This window comes from Melanotaenia boesemani, chromosome 21 (assembly GCF_017639745.1).
Source record: "Melanotaenia boesemani isolate fMelBoe1 chromosome 21, fMelBoe1.pri, whole genome shotgun sequence".
In the NCBI taxonomy this organism is placed as follows: domain Eukaryota; kingdom Metazoa; phylum Chordata; class Actinopteri; order Atheriniformes; family Melanotaeniidae; genus Melanotaenia; species Melanotaenia boesemani.
In genome coordinates this window covers 20277747-20292749 of record NC_055702.1, presented here as the reverse complement: position 1 = coordinate 20292749, position 15003 = coordinate 20277747, and the positions used below count along the sequence as shown (strand labels likewise).

The 15003-nt window shown below is 39.7% G+C and overlaps 1 protein-coding gene across 2 annotated transcripts; it reads right to left on the bottom strand.

The window, feature by feature from the left end:
* Positions 1–66: 66 nt before the first annotated feature.
* On the bottom strand, positions 67–14320 carry cdc42ep1a (CDC42 effector protein (Rho GTPase binding) 1a). 2 transcript variants are annotated; one of them, XM_041973920.1, is made up of 4 exons: positions 14134–14320; positions 7774–7884; positions 3984–4939; positions 67–1770 (listed from the first exon to the last, which is right to left on the bottom strand). In XM_041973920.1, the coding sequence occupies exons 3-4, from the start codon at positions 4453–4455 to the stop codon at positions 1067–1069; spliced, it is 1176 nt and encodes a 391-aa protein (XP_041829854.1). In that variant the 5' UTR covers positions 4456–4939; positions 7774–7884; positions 14134–14320; the 3' UTR covers positions 67–1066. The 2 variants fall into 2 exon arrangements, with proteins under 2 accessions (XP_041829854.1, XP_041829855.1); XM_041973921.1 differs by lacking the exon at positions 7774–7884.
* Between the last annotated feature and the right edge of the window lie 683 nt (positions 14321–15003).

Below are 15003 nucleotides of genomic sequence, written 5' to 3'. Positions count from 1 at the left end.
GATGACTTTGGATAGAAGATGACCTTAAATGTTGAAACTAGAAGTCAATGTAAGTGAATGCACGACTAATTAAAAACATCTTTATTGTCAGCTCATGTCATTGTATATTACTGGTACTGACTGCAGCATATAGATGTGAATTGCCTTATGTACTGTAGGTGCTCATACTGTAGGTACAAATTCGTAAGTCAGTTAATATCTTTATGTACAGTTTTGCAAAAGAACATATAAATTCATCTATAAAAGGCAATACAGGAGTCAAACTTTATAATTAAACAAGGTGCACATATCTACATAGAAGGTCTGCAGCATACAATGAACAGTTACATGGTTTAGGCTTTTAGCTGAGTCAAGCAAATACCAATAATACTTCTCATATTCCCTCAGTTCATGTTGAGTAATAGTTGTGATGTTTTCTTTGTTTTGTCTAATGAAGCTTCGCGAATTTGGAGATTCCTGATCTCTTATTAAGAATTCCCCTTCCCTTTTTTCTCCTCTTGTGATGTATTCCTGAGTGAAATACTAACAATAGATCATAATCATGCCACAAAGTTCTTATGTTTAAATACATTTTACAAAGCCCCACTTCCTTTCTGCATTCTCACTAACGATGTTGACTCACTCTGAGAATATTTCCCTTTTCCTTTAAGAGGAAGTGTGTAAAGGATAAAGCGAATGACTGGGTTTGGAACTTCCACATTGAGAAATCTCAAGTGTTTCCTTTCAAACAATCTTAGCAACTTTCTTTGGCACATCCTGGCTTTCCATGCCTCCTCTTAATGTTTCAGCCTAAAAATCCCATCCGCGCAGGACAAAAAAATCAACTTGCTCTTCTTTTAGATAAAATTCAGCAGCAGGTTTGCATCCAAACTGTACATCCTTGGAGCATGATTGCTTAGAAGTAAAAAATCCAGTATTAAAAATGCTGGGTTTACTGGGTTCATCCGGGCAACAGAACCAGCCTTGTCAACCATAAAAAGTTTTATACTGATTTGGAATTTTAAAGGAATGATACATGACAAGATTTTTTATATATACATGTGGTAATTTCTTCAGTTTACTCAGCTCAGACTTTAATTTCATCCTCATCATCCATGAAGTTGTACGACATTTTCTTCTTTGGCTGGCTGGTGAACACCAGCTCTGAATCTCCAGCTTCCATCCTGCTATGTCCCTTTAAGAGGCTGACGCCATAGTGGCGTGCAAGCACATCTGTAGCACTCTGGAACCGCTCATTCTCCATCCTTATCCCTACTCGTTCTGGAGAACCCAGTAACACATCAGGTACTTTACCAGAGAGCATGACTGTATTCACCTTCTCTTCTTCACCATCAGCCACATGTGGACTGTTGCCGCCCCCACCGTCCTCCCTCAGCAACGAATCCACAAATGAGATAGTAGCTGAGCCCATCTCAGATCTTTCATTGATCAGCCCACATACTGACTCCGCTCCCTCCCCATCCCATGAGGGAACATCCTCCTCAGGGTGGTTGTCGATCAGGCTGAACACCTCGCTCATGAGAGAAGGGCCGAGGTCGAAGGTAAAGGTATCCAGGGATGTGAGTGAAGGGAGGGAGTCAGAGAAGGCGGTGGTGCGCTTAGGGTCAGAGGTCACAATCGAGGTGGAGCAGGTGGATAAGATGGCATCAATGGGGTCTGTCAGAGAACCACGGTGAGCATTCGGGGAGCAGGAGGTGGAAATGGAGATGGATGGCTGCTGACGCTCTGAGCGGGAAAGACGAGGCAAAGTGACGAATCCAGACTCCAGACCTGAAGAACAGACACAGATATCAAAAACATAAATCAAACAGAAGATTTTAGTTTTTTTCAAAAGATCTGTTAAAAATCTAAGAGAGTTAAAAGTCACAAATTATTTCTACAAACGCCACAAAAGGTGTACGAAGCCAAATAGTTGTGTCATAGTGAATAAACTGGCTCCACCCTATTTAGAAAAAGTTCAGCAACCAAAACCCCCAAAAAACATAAGCTAATACTTTTACACTTGTTAAATTAGTCTGTCAGAAAACTAAATTAAACTTCTGAGGTGATAGTTAGTGGTGCATTTTGTTAACTTTGTTATCAAACTGTTTATTTTTGACAGTGTTAAGCCACAAACAAGTTAAAACGAGCACATGTATTTAGCTACCACCTCAGACCTGAATACAATAATTTCCTGCAGTCGCTCTTAGTCACACTTTCCCAGCAGAGGGCGATGTAGACCCACCCTGATAAACACCAGCTAGCCAGCAGAAAGCATAGCATGCATTGTGTTGAATTATTCTGCTCTGTGAACAGTAGGAAAGTCATGTGCTTGGCTTGCCAAATCACTTAATATGATCACACACACACACACACCAACAACAGTGCCTCCGTGACCCAAATGGATTAATGAGCACTGTCCCTCTCGATAACAGCTGGACTTTGTGTATTCTGATCCTTATCAGGTCTTTTAAATATAGTTTTGCACACTTTAAGAAGAACTTACTTTCACTTGTGATGACAAAAACATCAGAAGATCCCACACTAAATATACACAGATGGAGGCTAAAAGTGTTGCTGTCATGGCAACAGCTCACTCTTGGTAAGCTAATTTTTGCCCCCACAACAGTTGACTGTTTTTTTCAGGGTCAGCTTGTATGGATGTGGGCCAGTTTGAACTGGAAACCAGAACAATTAGCCACATATTGACCTGCTGCAAGATAAAGACCTGGTTTAAATCTTTATCTTGCTGCTCTTATACCATGTCTAGTTCTGGGGCAGCAGTCATACCATAATTAAACAGATCATTTCTCTTGAGTTTTCTGGATTTCGGGTTATTATGGAGCAATACCTTGTTAGCAGAGCACCAATATTATAAACAAGGGGAAACTGACAGCTTGACTCAAAGTTAACTAAGTCTTCCTGCCAGTTCTTCTAAAATTTATTAAGATAATCCATTGTTACATTTTAAGACTAAGCAAACAGTGCAAACTGGGTGAACTCATCCTTGGCTATTGGAGTGCAATATAACAGAGCAATAGTTTTCTTTTTTTTTCTTTTTTTCATTTCGTCAACTTGCATTTTTGGTAGGTTTTTTTTATTTTAACTATATTCACACACACACAAATATATATATATCGCAGCCAAAGGTCGACTGCCGACAGCGGTGGCATCAACATGTCTACCCTCTAGCCACTTAGAGAGTCCATTTCCCAGAGAGAACCTGTCTAAAGGAATCAATAAAGTTTTATCTAGTTTATCTAATCTAATCTAAAAAGGGCTGTTAACACCTTTTCCCATCTTTTCTTTGAAATATTGGTTCCCTCATTAAATGACAATCAATTTTCACATGTTCTTGCAGAACTGTTGGTCAAAGAAGCATTTGCACTCATTGAATCCTCCAGACACACACAAACACACAGTGGCCAGACTGCACAAGCTGAGAGTGTGACGTTAACACGGGTCATTGAAACAGCCTCCTAGACAGCCTGTTGCCTGAGCTGTCTGGATCTCTGTGTGTTATCAGTGCAAACGCTGCTGATTATGAGTCAAGGTGATTCATAAGGACATCAGAGACAAATCTGTTTCTAGATTGCTGGGCAGACCTGATGGCGGACTGTGACGGCAGCGTTGCAGATAGCTGTTACCTCTGTAGTTTCCATTTAACGCACCCCTTGGCCGCTGTCTTTAACTTTATGTCACAATGCTGCTGTTTAGTTTAAGGTAAAGAATCTAAGCTTTGAGACAATTTTGGGATTTGGTAATGGCACCCTTCACTTAATCCTTAAATTACTGGGCAAAAACAGATGAAGTCATGCTGAGAAGTTTCCAGTAAATTTAAAAGCAACATCTTCTTTCAAAAGAGTGAAATCGTGGACAGTAATACTAAAGCTTAAGATACTCAGTGGAGTATTCTGTGTGATAAGCTTCCATTGTTTACCTAAAAATACCAAACTGGCAGCAGGAAAAAAACAACACATCTGTGTCCCCCCCTCCCAACTCACCATAAGAGCTTTTCTTCTCCTCTGGTGTGTTCTGAGAACTGGGGAAGAGCACTTTAGTGGTGGGACTCCCATTAGGCATGTCCACATCCAGCCGTGGGAGAGAGATGGCGTTCTTTATTATGGGAGAAATGGCAGGAGGAGGAGGCGACAAATCCTTTGATCCTTCTCTGGGTCGATGGTCAGAGCCCCTCCTGATTTGCCGAAGTGTCCTGGAGAAGAACGCTCCGATCTTATTGTCAGGGGAAGAAACAGAATCAGTCTCCCCGTTGTTCCCATTGGCCGTTCCACCATGATTGCTCAGGAAGGAGGTGTCGCCAAATACATCACCACCGCGGCCCACGTGCATGGTGTGGCGAAAGTCACCCATAGGAGGGCTGATCATGTCCACTGTAAGGTCGCCTTTATGACGTCGCTTGCTGTGGGAGTGCGAGACCAGACCTTTAAGGCCTGACAGCTTTTCCTGAAGATTCATGACCACAGAATGTTAATTGCTTAATATTTCTCTGAAAGCACTTACAACAGTTCCTGGAGTCACATTTAATTCTAATAAAAACTAAAGCTAAACAACAAATTTCAACACTGCAGTGACTCAACGTTTGGAATTAGAGCTTGCAAGAGATACTCCAAGATTGTGAAAATGTGTAATTTCTGAGGAAAAAAAGTTGGACTGTTTGTCTGCAGCGCCAAATAATTCACTGGAATATCACGTCTGTTTATCATGTGCAGGCCAAATACTGTCCCACTCTTTGTAGCTTGCTGCTACGCATAGCTGGCTGGATCAAACAGGCACAAATTGAGGAGAACACTATGCAGTTGTGTTCCTGGATGCAGTCGATCCTTGTTGGGAGTGTGGTCAGGTCGCCTGGCTTGCTTTAGGCTTTGGCTTTGTCAACATCAGCTCAGAAATAGTTCTGTGTCCAGCTGCAAACAGTTCTGTGGTTGCATTTGGGAGGTATCTATTGAGAGAAAGAAATAGGGGGAAAAAACATCTTTCTTAAAATTGTAGCCAAGTGTGTGCTTGATTTTCAGGTATATTGACAGAAATAGATTACATTTTCAGTCAAATAATGTGCCCACAGTGCTTTCTTGCTTTGGGTACTGTACATGTTTGTATAGTAACCTCTTTTTTTGCACAAAGCTGTCCCAGTTCAAGTTTTTAGGATTCTGCGTTCCAAGTGTCTGCTGGTCCGGAACCAGCTAAATATAGTTTACAGGTACTCTGACTAAGAAGCCAAAATCTGCTGTTTGTCTTAGACATGCATGGACTTTCAGGAAAATCCAGCTTAAATTTTGATCCTGTTGTGTCTCGTGTGCAAGTTTCACAAAGTTCATTGTGCTTTTGACCAAAAAGACTTATCACACTTTAAACCCAAAAACAGCAGGCTTCATTCAGCACGTTCAGATTTGTTTATAAACAGGCAAACTAAGCTCAGTGAGATAGGAAGCGATAGGAAAATTTACTGATAAGAAAACTACAGCTGCAACTTGTCTATACTGCCAGATTGCTGGAGTATGGAGGCCCAAACAGGACAAAATTTAAAATAAAAAGTAAACAGCAAACATGCATACAATACATCAAACCATAATTTCATTAGATAAAAAAATGTCATTCTTGGTACATGACAAATCAAGTTGCTGATTTTTCATACACAGAAAGACTCTGGACTAAAACCATAATTTTGGAGTTCTCTATTGCTGTTTATTTGCAGTTATAAGAGTTTCATTAACATTCACCGATGTGAAACAGTCCAACTTTTCTATGTGAGCCTAAATATAAAACTTAACCTAGCTAATGATCAAACCCTGCAAGCTTCTAGGACTTTTTGTTTTTAAAAAAAAATTAAAGGTTTGTACATACTCCATAAAAAAGAGAAATTTGTTCTCACTCCTAAGTGTGAAAGAAAAAAAAAATTTTTTTTATTTTTATTTTTTTATTGCAGCCCTGATTTGGGAGTTCTGCAGCCTGTTTTCAACACATCATGCAGGCAGAACTTTTTTCTTGCGTGGTGTCCTAACTGTGGTGAGATTGGTCAGAAATTTGAAGTGGGTGTGGTTAATGCAGAAAAGCAGGAAGCGTAAAATCATTGATTCCACTTTTCTGCTGATGTAAAAGGTTCAACGAGTTTGAATTAATAGTTTTGAGGAACAGCAATGCACCATGGACTAGGTTTCTTTGTTAGCCAGAACTAATTTAGTTGTTCTTGCCAAATATACACAGGCTTTAAATATAATGCCAGCATATAAAGCAAACCCTGCAAGTTTCTAGGATTTTTGTTTCAAAAGATAATTAACTTGATAGGTTTTCAAATTCTAAATTTTGAACTTCAAAGTAAGTGAAAACCACTCCTTTTTAATTTCCCTCATGCAACAATTTTTATCTGGATGTTTTCAATGTTGTCTGTGTGTGTGTAATGAGATGACAGTGTGTGTGATGACCACCAACCTTTCAAGCTATTTACCTAAGCTAACTGTTAACTTCTGAATGTCTAATGGTTATAAAACGTTAAAAACGGGGCTTCATGCTGTGACATTATGGTAAAATAAACTACAAGAACAGAATGTAAGTAGTTTTGGGCCAACAAGCTAATGCTAGCAAAGCTGGCTTGCTAAAGTGAATTAGCATGTCGGTCTCCAAACTATTCAGTTCACATACATTTATACTTTTTTAAAAACTATAATTCCATTATTAGACCAACATTTAATCATGTGTATTTCTATGTCTTTTTTTTAGTTTTGGATTTCCATACTTTTCTAAGTCTGTAATGAAGGCAGACAAATTGGCCTTTTGTCATATGTTGTTCTTTGCCAGCAGTGTAATTGATATCCAGTTCTAAAATATTTTGATAGCATAAGGGAGCTCTAACATGGTCCTCTGGTTCTCTTTAAAAAGCTTTTCACTGCAGCAGCTAAATGTCCACAGGCCTCCCACTCATGCACAGCCCTGTCTGGCTTCATTAATGACCTGCTACAGCTCATGAGATGGGGATTGCGTCAGGTCCAAGGCAGCCATTCTAATTTGCTGCTGACCGCAGTCCCAAGCCCTACGCTCCACTTCCCCTGGCTCCTGTTTTAAGAGCTGCATCTGGGAGCAGAAATGGAGGAAACATGCCACATACCAGCACCTAGTAGAGCCATACTGTGGCTCTAAACGGGACGCTGGGGACTACTATACCGAGGTGCAATCTTGAATCTGAGACAACATGAGCCTGCAGGGACTTTGCTCATGTTCCCATGAACTGTGCTGATGCGACAGGCAACTTGTCTGACTGAAACAAGGCTCCAGTGACTGTGGTCACAGACACAATGGTATTTTGGGTATGCTGTTCCCAATCAGTGAAAGACTTTGTTTTGGATTTTTAAGGTTTTTCAGAAAAACCTAAAGTTTTACTGGAAAGTACACGGTGCTTACGGAAAGCTCTGGTCTTTTGTATCTGCATTTAATCCTGTTAAAAAGACATTTGACCACAGCTCAGCGGGGGTCGCTCCCTCTAATTCCTCTTATGTATTAAAAACTTCCAGGCAAAGCTCATTTTGTCAAAACATCCCCTAGACTCCTTCCTTCCTTTCCATTGAAGTTCCTTCCACTTGCTCTGTTTGCTGAGCCACACAGGAGCCAGCTACTGAGAGGTTCGTCTGATAATATGATCTGAAAAGCACTGAGGATGAAACATATGTCCAATGCTTATAAATTAATAAGTTTAATGCTATAATCCCAATAGCAGCCTGCCTGTCTTCTTATTGGATAAAAGAAAAGTAGAGGGCCACTTGACAGCAGGGGACTTGGACATACCCTGGATTATCCCCTAATCCTTCGTCTTCCCATTATCCCCAGTTGGGTACAAATTTCTGGGCAAGGACTGGCTGCTGCCACCTCAGTCTGCTCTGTCACTCAATCAGATTTCTGTCAGAGGAGAAAGAAAACAAAAAATGAGCATGTTGGAGGGAGAGAGACTGGTTGCAAAAAAAAGGAGTCAAGGGGGAAGATGGCAAATGGGGCAGAAATTAGGATGAAAATAATAAATCCTGTGAGCCATGAAAAGAATGAGAAAAGGTCAGATTAGGAGAGGAAAGACATAGGACAAGATGTAATAGAAGGGGACACTTGAAGAGCTCAGTGAAGGAAATTATGTAGGTGAAATGTAGAAGATGCATTAAGAAAAACTTATTTATTGGTGAAGAGCTTTCTTGATTCATTGTTGACAATAACACCTGGTACAGGTGTTTTAAATTAATCTGGGTTTCTGTAATTCAATGATGGTAAAAGTTCTGAATTTTCTTTTCATTTGTCAAAGCCTTTAAAATTCCAGTAAGACTGACTGCAGCCCCAGACACCTTTCTGTGATTATAACAGTCTGTTTGACAGACCAACACATGGTACAACAGGAAAACCCAAAGAGTTCAATGCAGGTTGCAGATTTACATAAGTCATGGAGGAATATCTGATCAGCAGATCAAATAACTGTACGAAACTACAAGTTGTTCGGAAGTGTAACCTTCAAAGACAAGGCTTTGAAGAGAACCCCAACTGTTACACTCAACGGAGGGGAAATTGGTCCAGATGGTTGGATAGAAACCAGTAACTGCTAAGCACAAGTAAGCAATGAACCTGGAACTGCCAGAATATGGGAGCCTTTAGATCTTCAAGCTTCACTATAGTTTTCAGTTTGTAATATGAACAAAGAAAATATATATTTTAAAGGACACTTTTATAGCTACAAAAGACACAATGAGTAGAGTTTAGTTTGAAGTTAAGATAATGTTTTTACCTCTAACTGCATTACACAAGCTGTATTGCACAGTGGTGGAAGTGTCATGCTAGGCATTCCAATAAAACTGGACTCAAACATTTAATTGTGCTGTGTGCTTATTTGAACTGTATTTAAAATAATAAATCTGCATATACAACTTACAAGAGGTTAGGGAGCTTAAACGTTCAGGTTAAATTTATGAAAAATGTAAAAAGTTAATATTACACGGATATTATACTGTATCATGAATATAGGGTATTTAAGTAGAATCATGTAATAGTAATTCCTTCATCTTAAACAAGTTATTAAAACAAAAGCTAACAACAGTGGTGGTTTACTACAACATAAAATGTCAATGCCCCATAATTTGTCATGTATTCGATGTTGTCTTGGTATAATGGCAATAAGTACCTAAATACTGAACATTTGGACATGTGCATTAAAAGGAGAAGGTCAAATTATATCCACCTGTAAAGGTTATAGTACATTTTAGGTTCATTATAACATCATCCAAAATGCTGAATATCCCTAACTTTAGTTAGTTAGTTAGTTAGTTTAGTAGTGGATATACTGTGTCATTTTAGCCTTTTGTTGGTGTCAGAAAACCAAATATAATATTATGTGTTTCTCATATACTTAGATGTAGGCTGGACCATCATTTTGTTTTTCTGTTACAGATAATGGATGCAATTTATGATATGCAGGTTTTTTTCTCCAAGTCAAATAAAAACTCATTCCTGAGGTTTAACCAGCACAGTCTTGCAAAAAAAAAGAAAAACCTCATGAAAGTAACACAAAGTGTCACAATCAATAGTTGTAAATTGCAAGATAATAAAATATCACTGAGCATACCACTGTTCATTACCAACATATCACTATTCATGTAGCATGACGGGAGAATGAATTTAAAATGTGTAAGCTGTAACCATGTAGATTTATCAACCATGTATTTTATGATTTATACATAACCTACTTTTAACACCATTTATAGCTACAAGCCCAGTGGAAAATAAGGGAACTGTGGAAGGGAGAAAGGCAGAAATGTAGAAGGTTATGGTGAAAGTTGTGCAGGATGAGCCACAAACTTGAACAAATGTGTTTAATTTGTCCCAAACATCCTTTCTACTTTCTTAAAAAGCATTTGTGTCCAAAGCAACATTAGCAAGAAACTGAAAGTGGACAATTATGGAAATATTAGGGGTCAGCAGGCTGACTTTAATCTGCATCTGTGAAAGGAGCCCCCAAAAAAAGAGAGTATTTGAGCCTTCATTGTTAAACTCCACTGTTTTCTGCTGTGGGTCAATGTAGCTGTTTACATCCTGTTATGAGTTCAGGTGGGATGAACACTGATCCTGTTAAGCAGTTGTTGCAAATTATCAAGATTTTTAAGTTTTGCTCTTTTGCTCAAAAGGATTTTGCTTCCTTTATACCTCACAGACTTAATAGTTCCCATGTCCTATGTACAGTATTTTCTTGAGGTGGCTTCACTGGATATAAACCAGAGCAACCACAGTCAAATGGAAGCCGTGTGTGTTTTGTTGAGTGTGTTTGAACGCATTCCTGAGCAGAGCATCAGTCGCTGGAGTCTCCCTCTCGATTACGACCATCAAACATCCTTCTTCTCCACTGATTGAAACCATGTTTGGGACCAAATCTTTCTCCTCTGTCTGTTCACTTTTCTCCCCCTTTCATTTCATTACCATCCTTGCTTTGCATTACTTTTTCTCAGCTGGCTGTCCTTTGTTTTTCCATCACTGCTTCTACCCCTTTCCATTTTTCTTTCCCTTTTCATTCAATTGCTCTTTTTAAAGCCTTTTCCCCATCCTTCAGTGTATTGGCGGACTAATGAGGTTGAAACAACTTGATAAAAACAGCATTTAGACCACACATACACAAATGTCTAATCTTTACCTCTGATGACTGTAACTGGAAATGTTTACTCAGCTATAATTTGTCTTAAGTAAAATCAACAGTAAACCTTTTGATTTATCGCAGGTCTTCCCCTCCCCTCTCCCTCCCTCTCCTCTCATGTCCTCTACTCACTAACCCCGCTAACCAGGTGAACAAACATACAAGATAAGGCTGCATTTTTCAGTGTCACCCTTTGACTTTCAATTACGTACCAATTTTCACCATCCACACTCACTCTGAATCCAAGCAAAACACTGCTGCACTTCCTTCTCAGCCAAGAAAACATTTTCAAGCTTCAGTAAATACCCATACGCTCCACGCCTTTCTGCTTCCTACATCTGCTGGAACTGGCAGCGACAATGTTCCTTCTTTGTTGCTTCGCTCTGTTTATACCTTTCTGTCTTTTCTTCTCATGTATGCTCTCTCATTCTCTATTTGATAGTTTCTACGTAACAGTTTTATGATTTAGGGTCAACAGCAGGCTTTTGGGTTTATCACAAAAATGACTGTTAGCTTCTCCACCAAAGATCCGTAGAGATGCTCAACATTAAGTTAGGTTCTAGTGTGAGCTGCAGGGAGATGTTGGTTGGGGCTCGAATGGTGGCATTCATTCCTGCTTTTGTTCACTTGGCCCTGTCCAGGTGAGTAGCGGCTGCTAATGCCTGCTAGCACCTGGTGAATGGGGATTGACTACAGTCTAATTGGAAAGGGCCATCTGAGTGAGTGGCCAACAGCTGCCAGGAACCAGCATGAACACCACTTGCTTGCTTGGTGTTATCGTCGTTTGTACACTCAGCAGGACCAAGTCCTGGTGGCTAACGGCTAGCGCCATAAGCTAGCTCCTCATTTAATGCATTCTTCAAACAGCCATATGGCTATTTGAGCTACAGTCATTAGTTGTTTCTTGCAAAGCAAAGTTCTGCTTTTGAAAAGGTCATGGTGCATAATGTGCGTGCTCTAGCTGAGGTGCACTGGCTGGAATACTTGATTATGCAAAGAAATCTGGGAACTAGGGTTTGGGGTCAGGTTGCTGAAAAAAATCTCTGGATTAAGAGTTAAAGACTACTGGACAAATCAAGTGTGCATCCTTCTTTTATTTAGCTTTGGTGATGTTTAAGGAGATAATAAATTGTTTTAACACTGCAGATAAGCCTAAAAAACATGAAAAATCTTGCCACTGACCCATTAAACAAACTTAATTCTATTCATTCTGCTTCTTGGAATTTTCATTTTGGAGAGGCCATAAAAAATATTTTCAAACTCAATAGAGTATCACTTTTGTCCTTGAACATATTAACAGATATCTTTAGCTATTGTTCTTTTCATAGTCAGGTCAGGCTATCCCATTTCCCATGAACACTGTTCCATGATGTGTTTTACATTTGCTGATTGTGTGCTTCCTTTAGCGTGGTGTGTGGTGTTGTTTACGTACTACTGCCTGAACGAAACGCTGCTGAATGAAGAGTGAAAATTAAACTAAATAAGAAACACGCAGAACAAAATATTAACATGTGTTGATGCTTGGATGTTGTAGAAATGAGGCTCGTTTCAAGAAAAGAAAGGAGGTAAGCGAGAACGTCAACGAAAGAGGAGGTGAGACAATTTAGACATTTAAGTAATGTAAAAAGTTTAAAGTTTAAAGTAGATCATTTTAAAAAGTTGCTTCGTTCATTGTTAGAACAGAACATTGAGCGAATGTTGTTGTTTGGCATGAAAAGTATAGAGATGACGCTACACACACACACAAAAAAAATCAATCATTAAAGTATCCATCCCCACCACCCTCCAAAAAAATGCCTAGTTTAAATTCTGGTTAGCCGATAACCTTAGAAATCTACCATTTTGTTTTGTTATTTCAGACGTTTATGGACATAGATTTGCAGTTGGAAGCAAGCTGACCAATCTCAGGCTCTTAAAAACCTGTTGCAGTTTTTTAACAAGTGGGTTGAAAGCTGTTGACGGATGAGAGAATTGTGGCCATTTGGTGATGACAGTGATGTTACGAGTCTCCAAATGTCACTTTGTGTGGTCAGAGGAGAAAAAAAAATCCCACTAGAGAGCCCTGCGGTGTGAAAACAAACACAGCAGCCAGATCCTAAGTTCACACCTCTGCAACCAACCGTTTCCATGTTGGCTGCGTCACTGACACCTAAAGGTCAAAGAGGATTCCCCACTCACGGAATGTTTAGGCTCAGGTAGAAAAACATATATTCTAGAATAATACAGAGGAAATTTGTACTTGTAGTTTGACAAGCACTGTATCATTAGTGTAAATCATGTGTATGGGGCGTATGGGAAACATGACATACATGTGTTAACCATCTGCTGCCGCATGCAGGAGACCAAATTGGCAGTATCAACGTATGTACTCAAGAAGGATAAACTGGAGGCCTACCCAGGAGAGATTAACGGGGGGAACTGCAGAGCCAGCTAAACATAAAAACATGTAAAAGTCCCACACTGTGCAGATCCTAACTAAGGAAAACCTGACCCATAACTGAACGTGTTTTTAATTAGGATATCACTACATACTGGATTTTTATTGATCACCACGGTGCATGTTTGTTTACTGGCGGGCTTCATCAGCCATTGCTCTCTTTTATGACTCCATGTGTGTGTTTGTCCTGTTTCTCGTGTTGGCCTCCCTTTTGTCATGCTGGCAGGTTTTGGGGTCAGAAGGCCACTGCCCCCCCTAAACTTGCAATGAATCCAAACTCTGTGCTACTTGTTTACCAGCTTCAAGTTTGCAGTGTCAAGTTCCACTGCATCAGAGCACATCTTTGTAATGCCATTGACTTATACTGGAGGAAAATTGATAGGTTACGTTATGTAACCTCTGTAATTACAAGGCAGGGTGATAAAAATCAAAGCACTGGCAGATTTTATTTTGACCAAGCTTGGGGTGTAGAAATAGAAATGACAAACTGCCGCTGCGGTTGGGTATAAATATGCAGAGCAGATTGAGTTTCATGTGGAACATATGAGACAGTGTGACCATTAACACCATGTACGATAACAGCTGAGTTTCAGGCAACATTTTTACAAGCCTAAACAGTGCTGCTTATCTAAAACTAAGCCTAATGTGACTGATTCTCTGGTCTGTGGAAACTGTGGTGTGATTACACCATATCAAAATAATGATATCAGTTGTTTCACTCTAAAGAGAAAATTAGAACACAAATAATTCAAATCACTTGTGATAATGTCATTTTACAAGTCACAGGAATAACCAGTTATATTAAAACACAAATCATGAGATAATGTTCCAAACAAAAGCTAAAAATCTCATTTAGATCCATAAAAGCCAGTGAAAAGAACTGTACACAGACACGATGAATGCCCCTACTTCACTAATACGTTAAATGAAGTTTATGTGAAGTACAAATTTAGTTATAAATGAGAATTACAGACAAAGCTGAGCCACATAGACTCTCAAAACGTCTAAGAAAAAAAAGAAAAGAAAAAAAAAAGAAAGAAATGCATTAACTCACCTCTGGAAACAAAAGACACGAACACACAGCGACCGCTTGATTCCAATTTAATTATCTTTCCAGGAGACAGACGCTTCAGGTTGGGGTGGTCCGAGCGAGCTGCTGGATTCTTCGGACTGTCCCGCTGGTGCGCCGGGCGCGCGGAGGAAGGGGGCGGGCTGAGGTTAAAATACCAACGAAACCATTACACAGCCGCCACAGCAGCGCCAATACCGATTCAAGTCTCTTTATTTCTCTGTATATGTCATTTATAAACACCACGGGAACAAAGAAATGGAGTGACGACGCGGGGACGTTACAGCTTAACTAGAAGGTGCTGGAAGTGGCTGATTTCAGATCCCTGCAGTTTCCAGTAGGCTTGATCGTCCACAGGACAAAGTTAGAGGACAGCACTGAAAAAAAAAAACAAAATAAAAACTTTATCTATCTCAGAGGGAAATTGCAAAGTAAAAATTAAGTTTCCATTAGTCAATAAGCCTTTCACAGATTAGTTCTTAAACTAAGTAAATGCCTCGTTGCGTCAACAGATCATTCAGGTGTTATTCAGCAGACTCTCAGATGAGTATCTGCTGACTCTCAGCAGGGGGGAAAACAGAATGTTGAAACTGTGTCATGATGACTCATTTAGATTTTTAATGTTCAATAACTAACCACTGACTTAAAGGAGTCTGATGTTAGTTCAAAGCTATTGCTAACAACCCAACAGCAAACCGGTCACTTCATTGGGTACACTTGTTCAATTGCTTGTTTACACAAATAGCCAATCAGCCAATCACAAAGCAGTAACTCAGTACATTTAGGCCTGTAGACATGGTCAAGGTGACTCAGAGAAGTTCAAACTCGTCATCAAAATGGGACAAAAAGGGAATT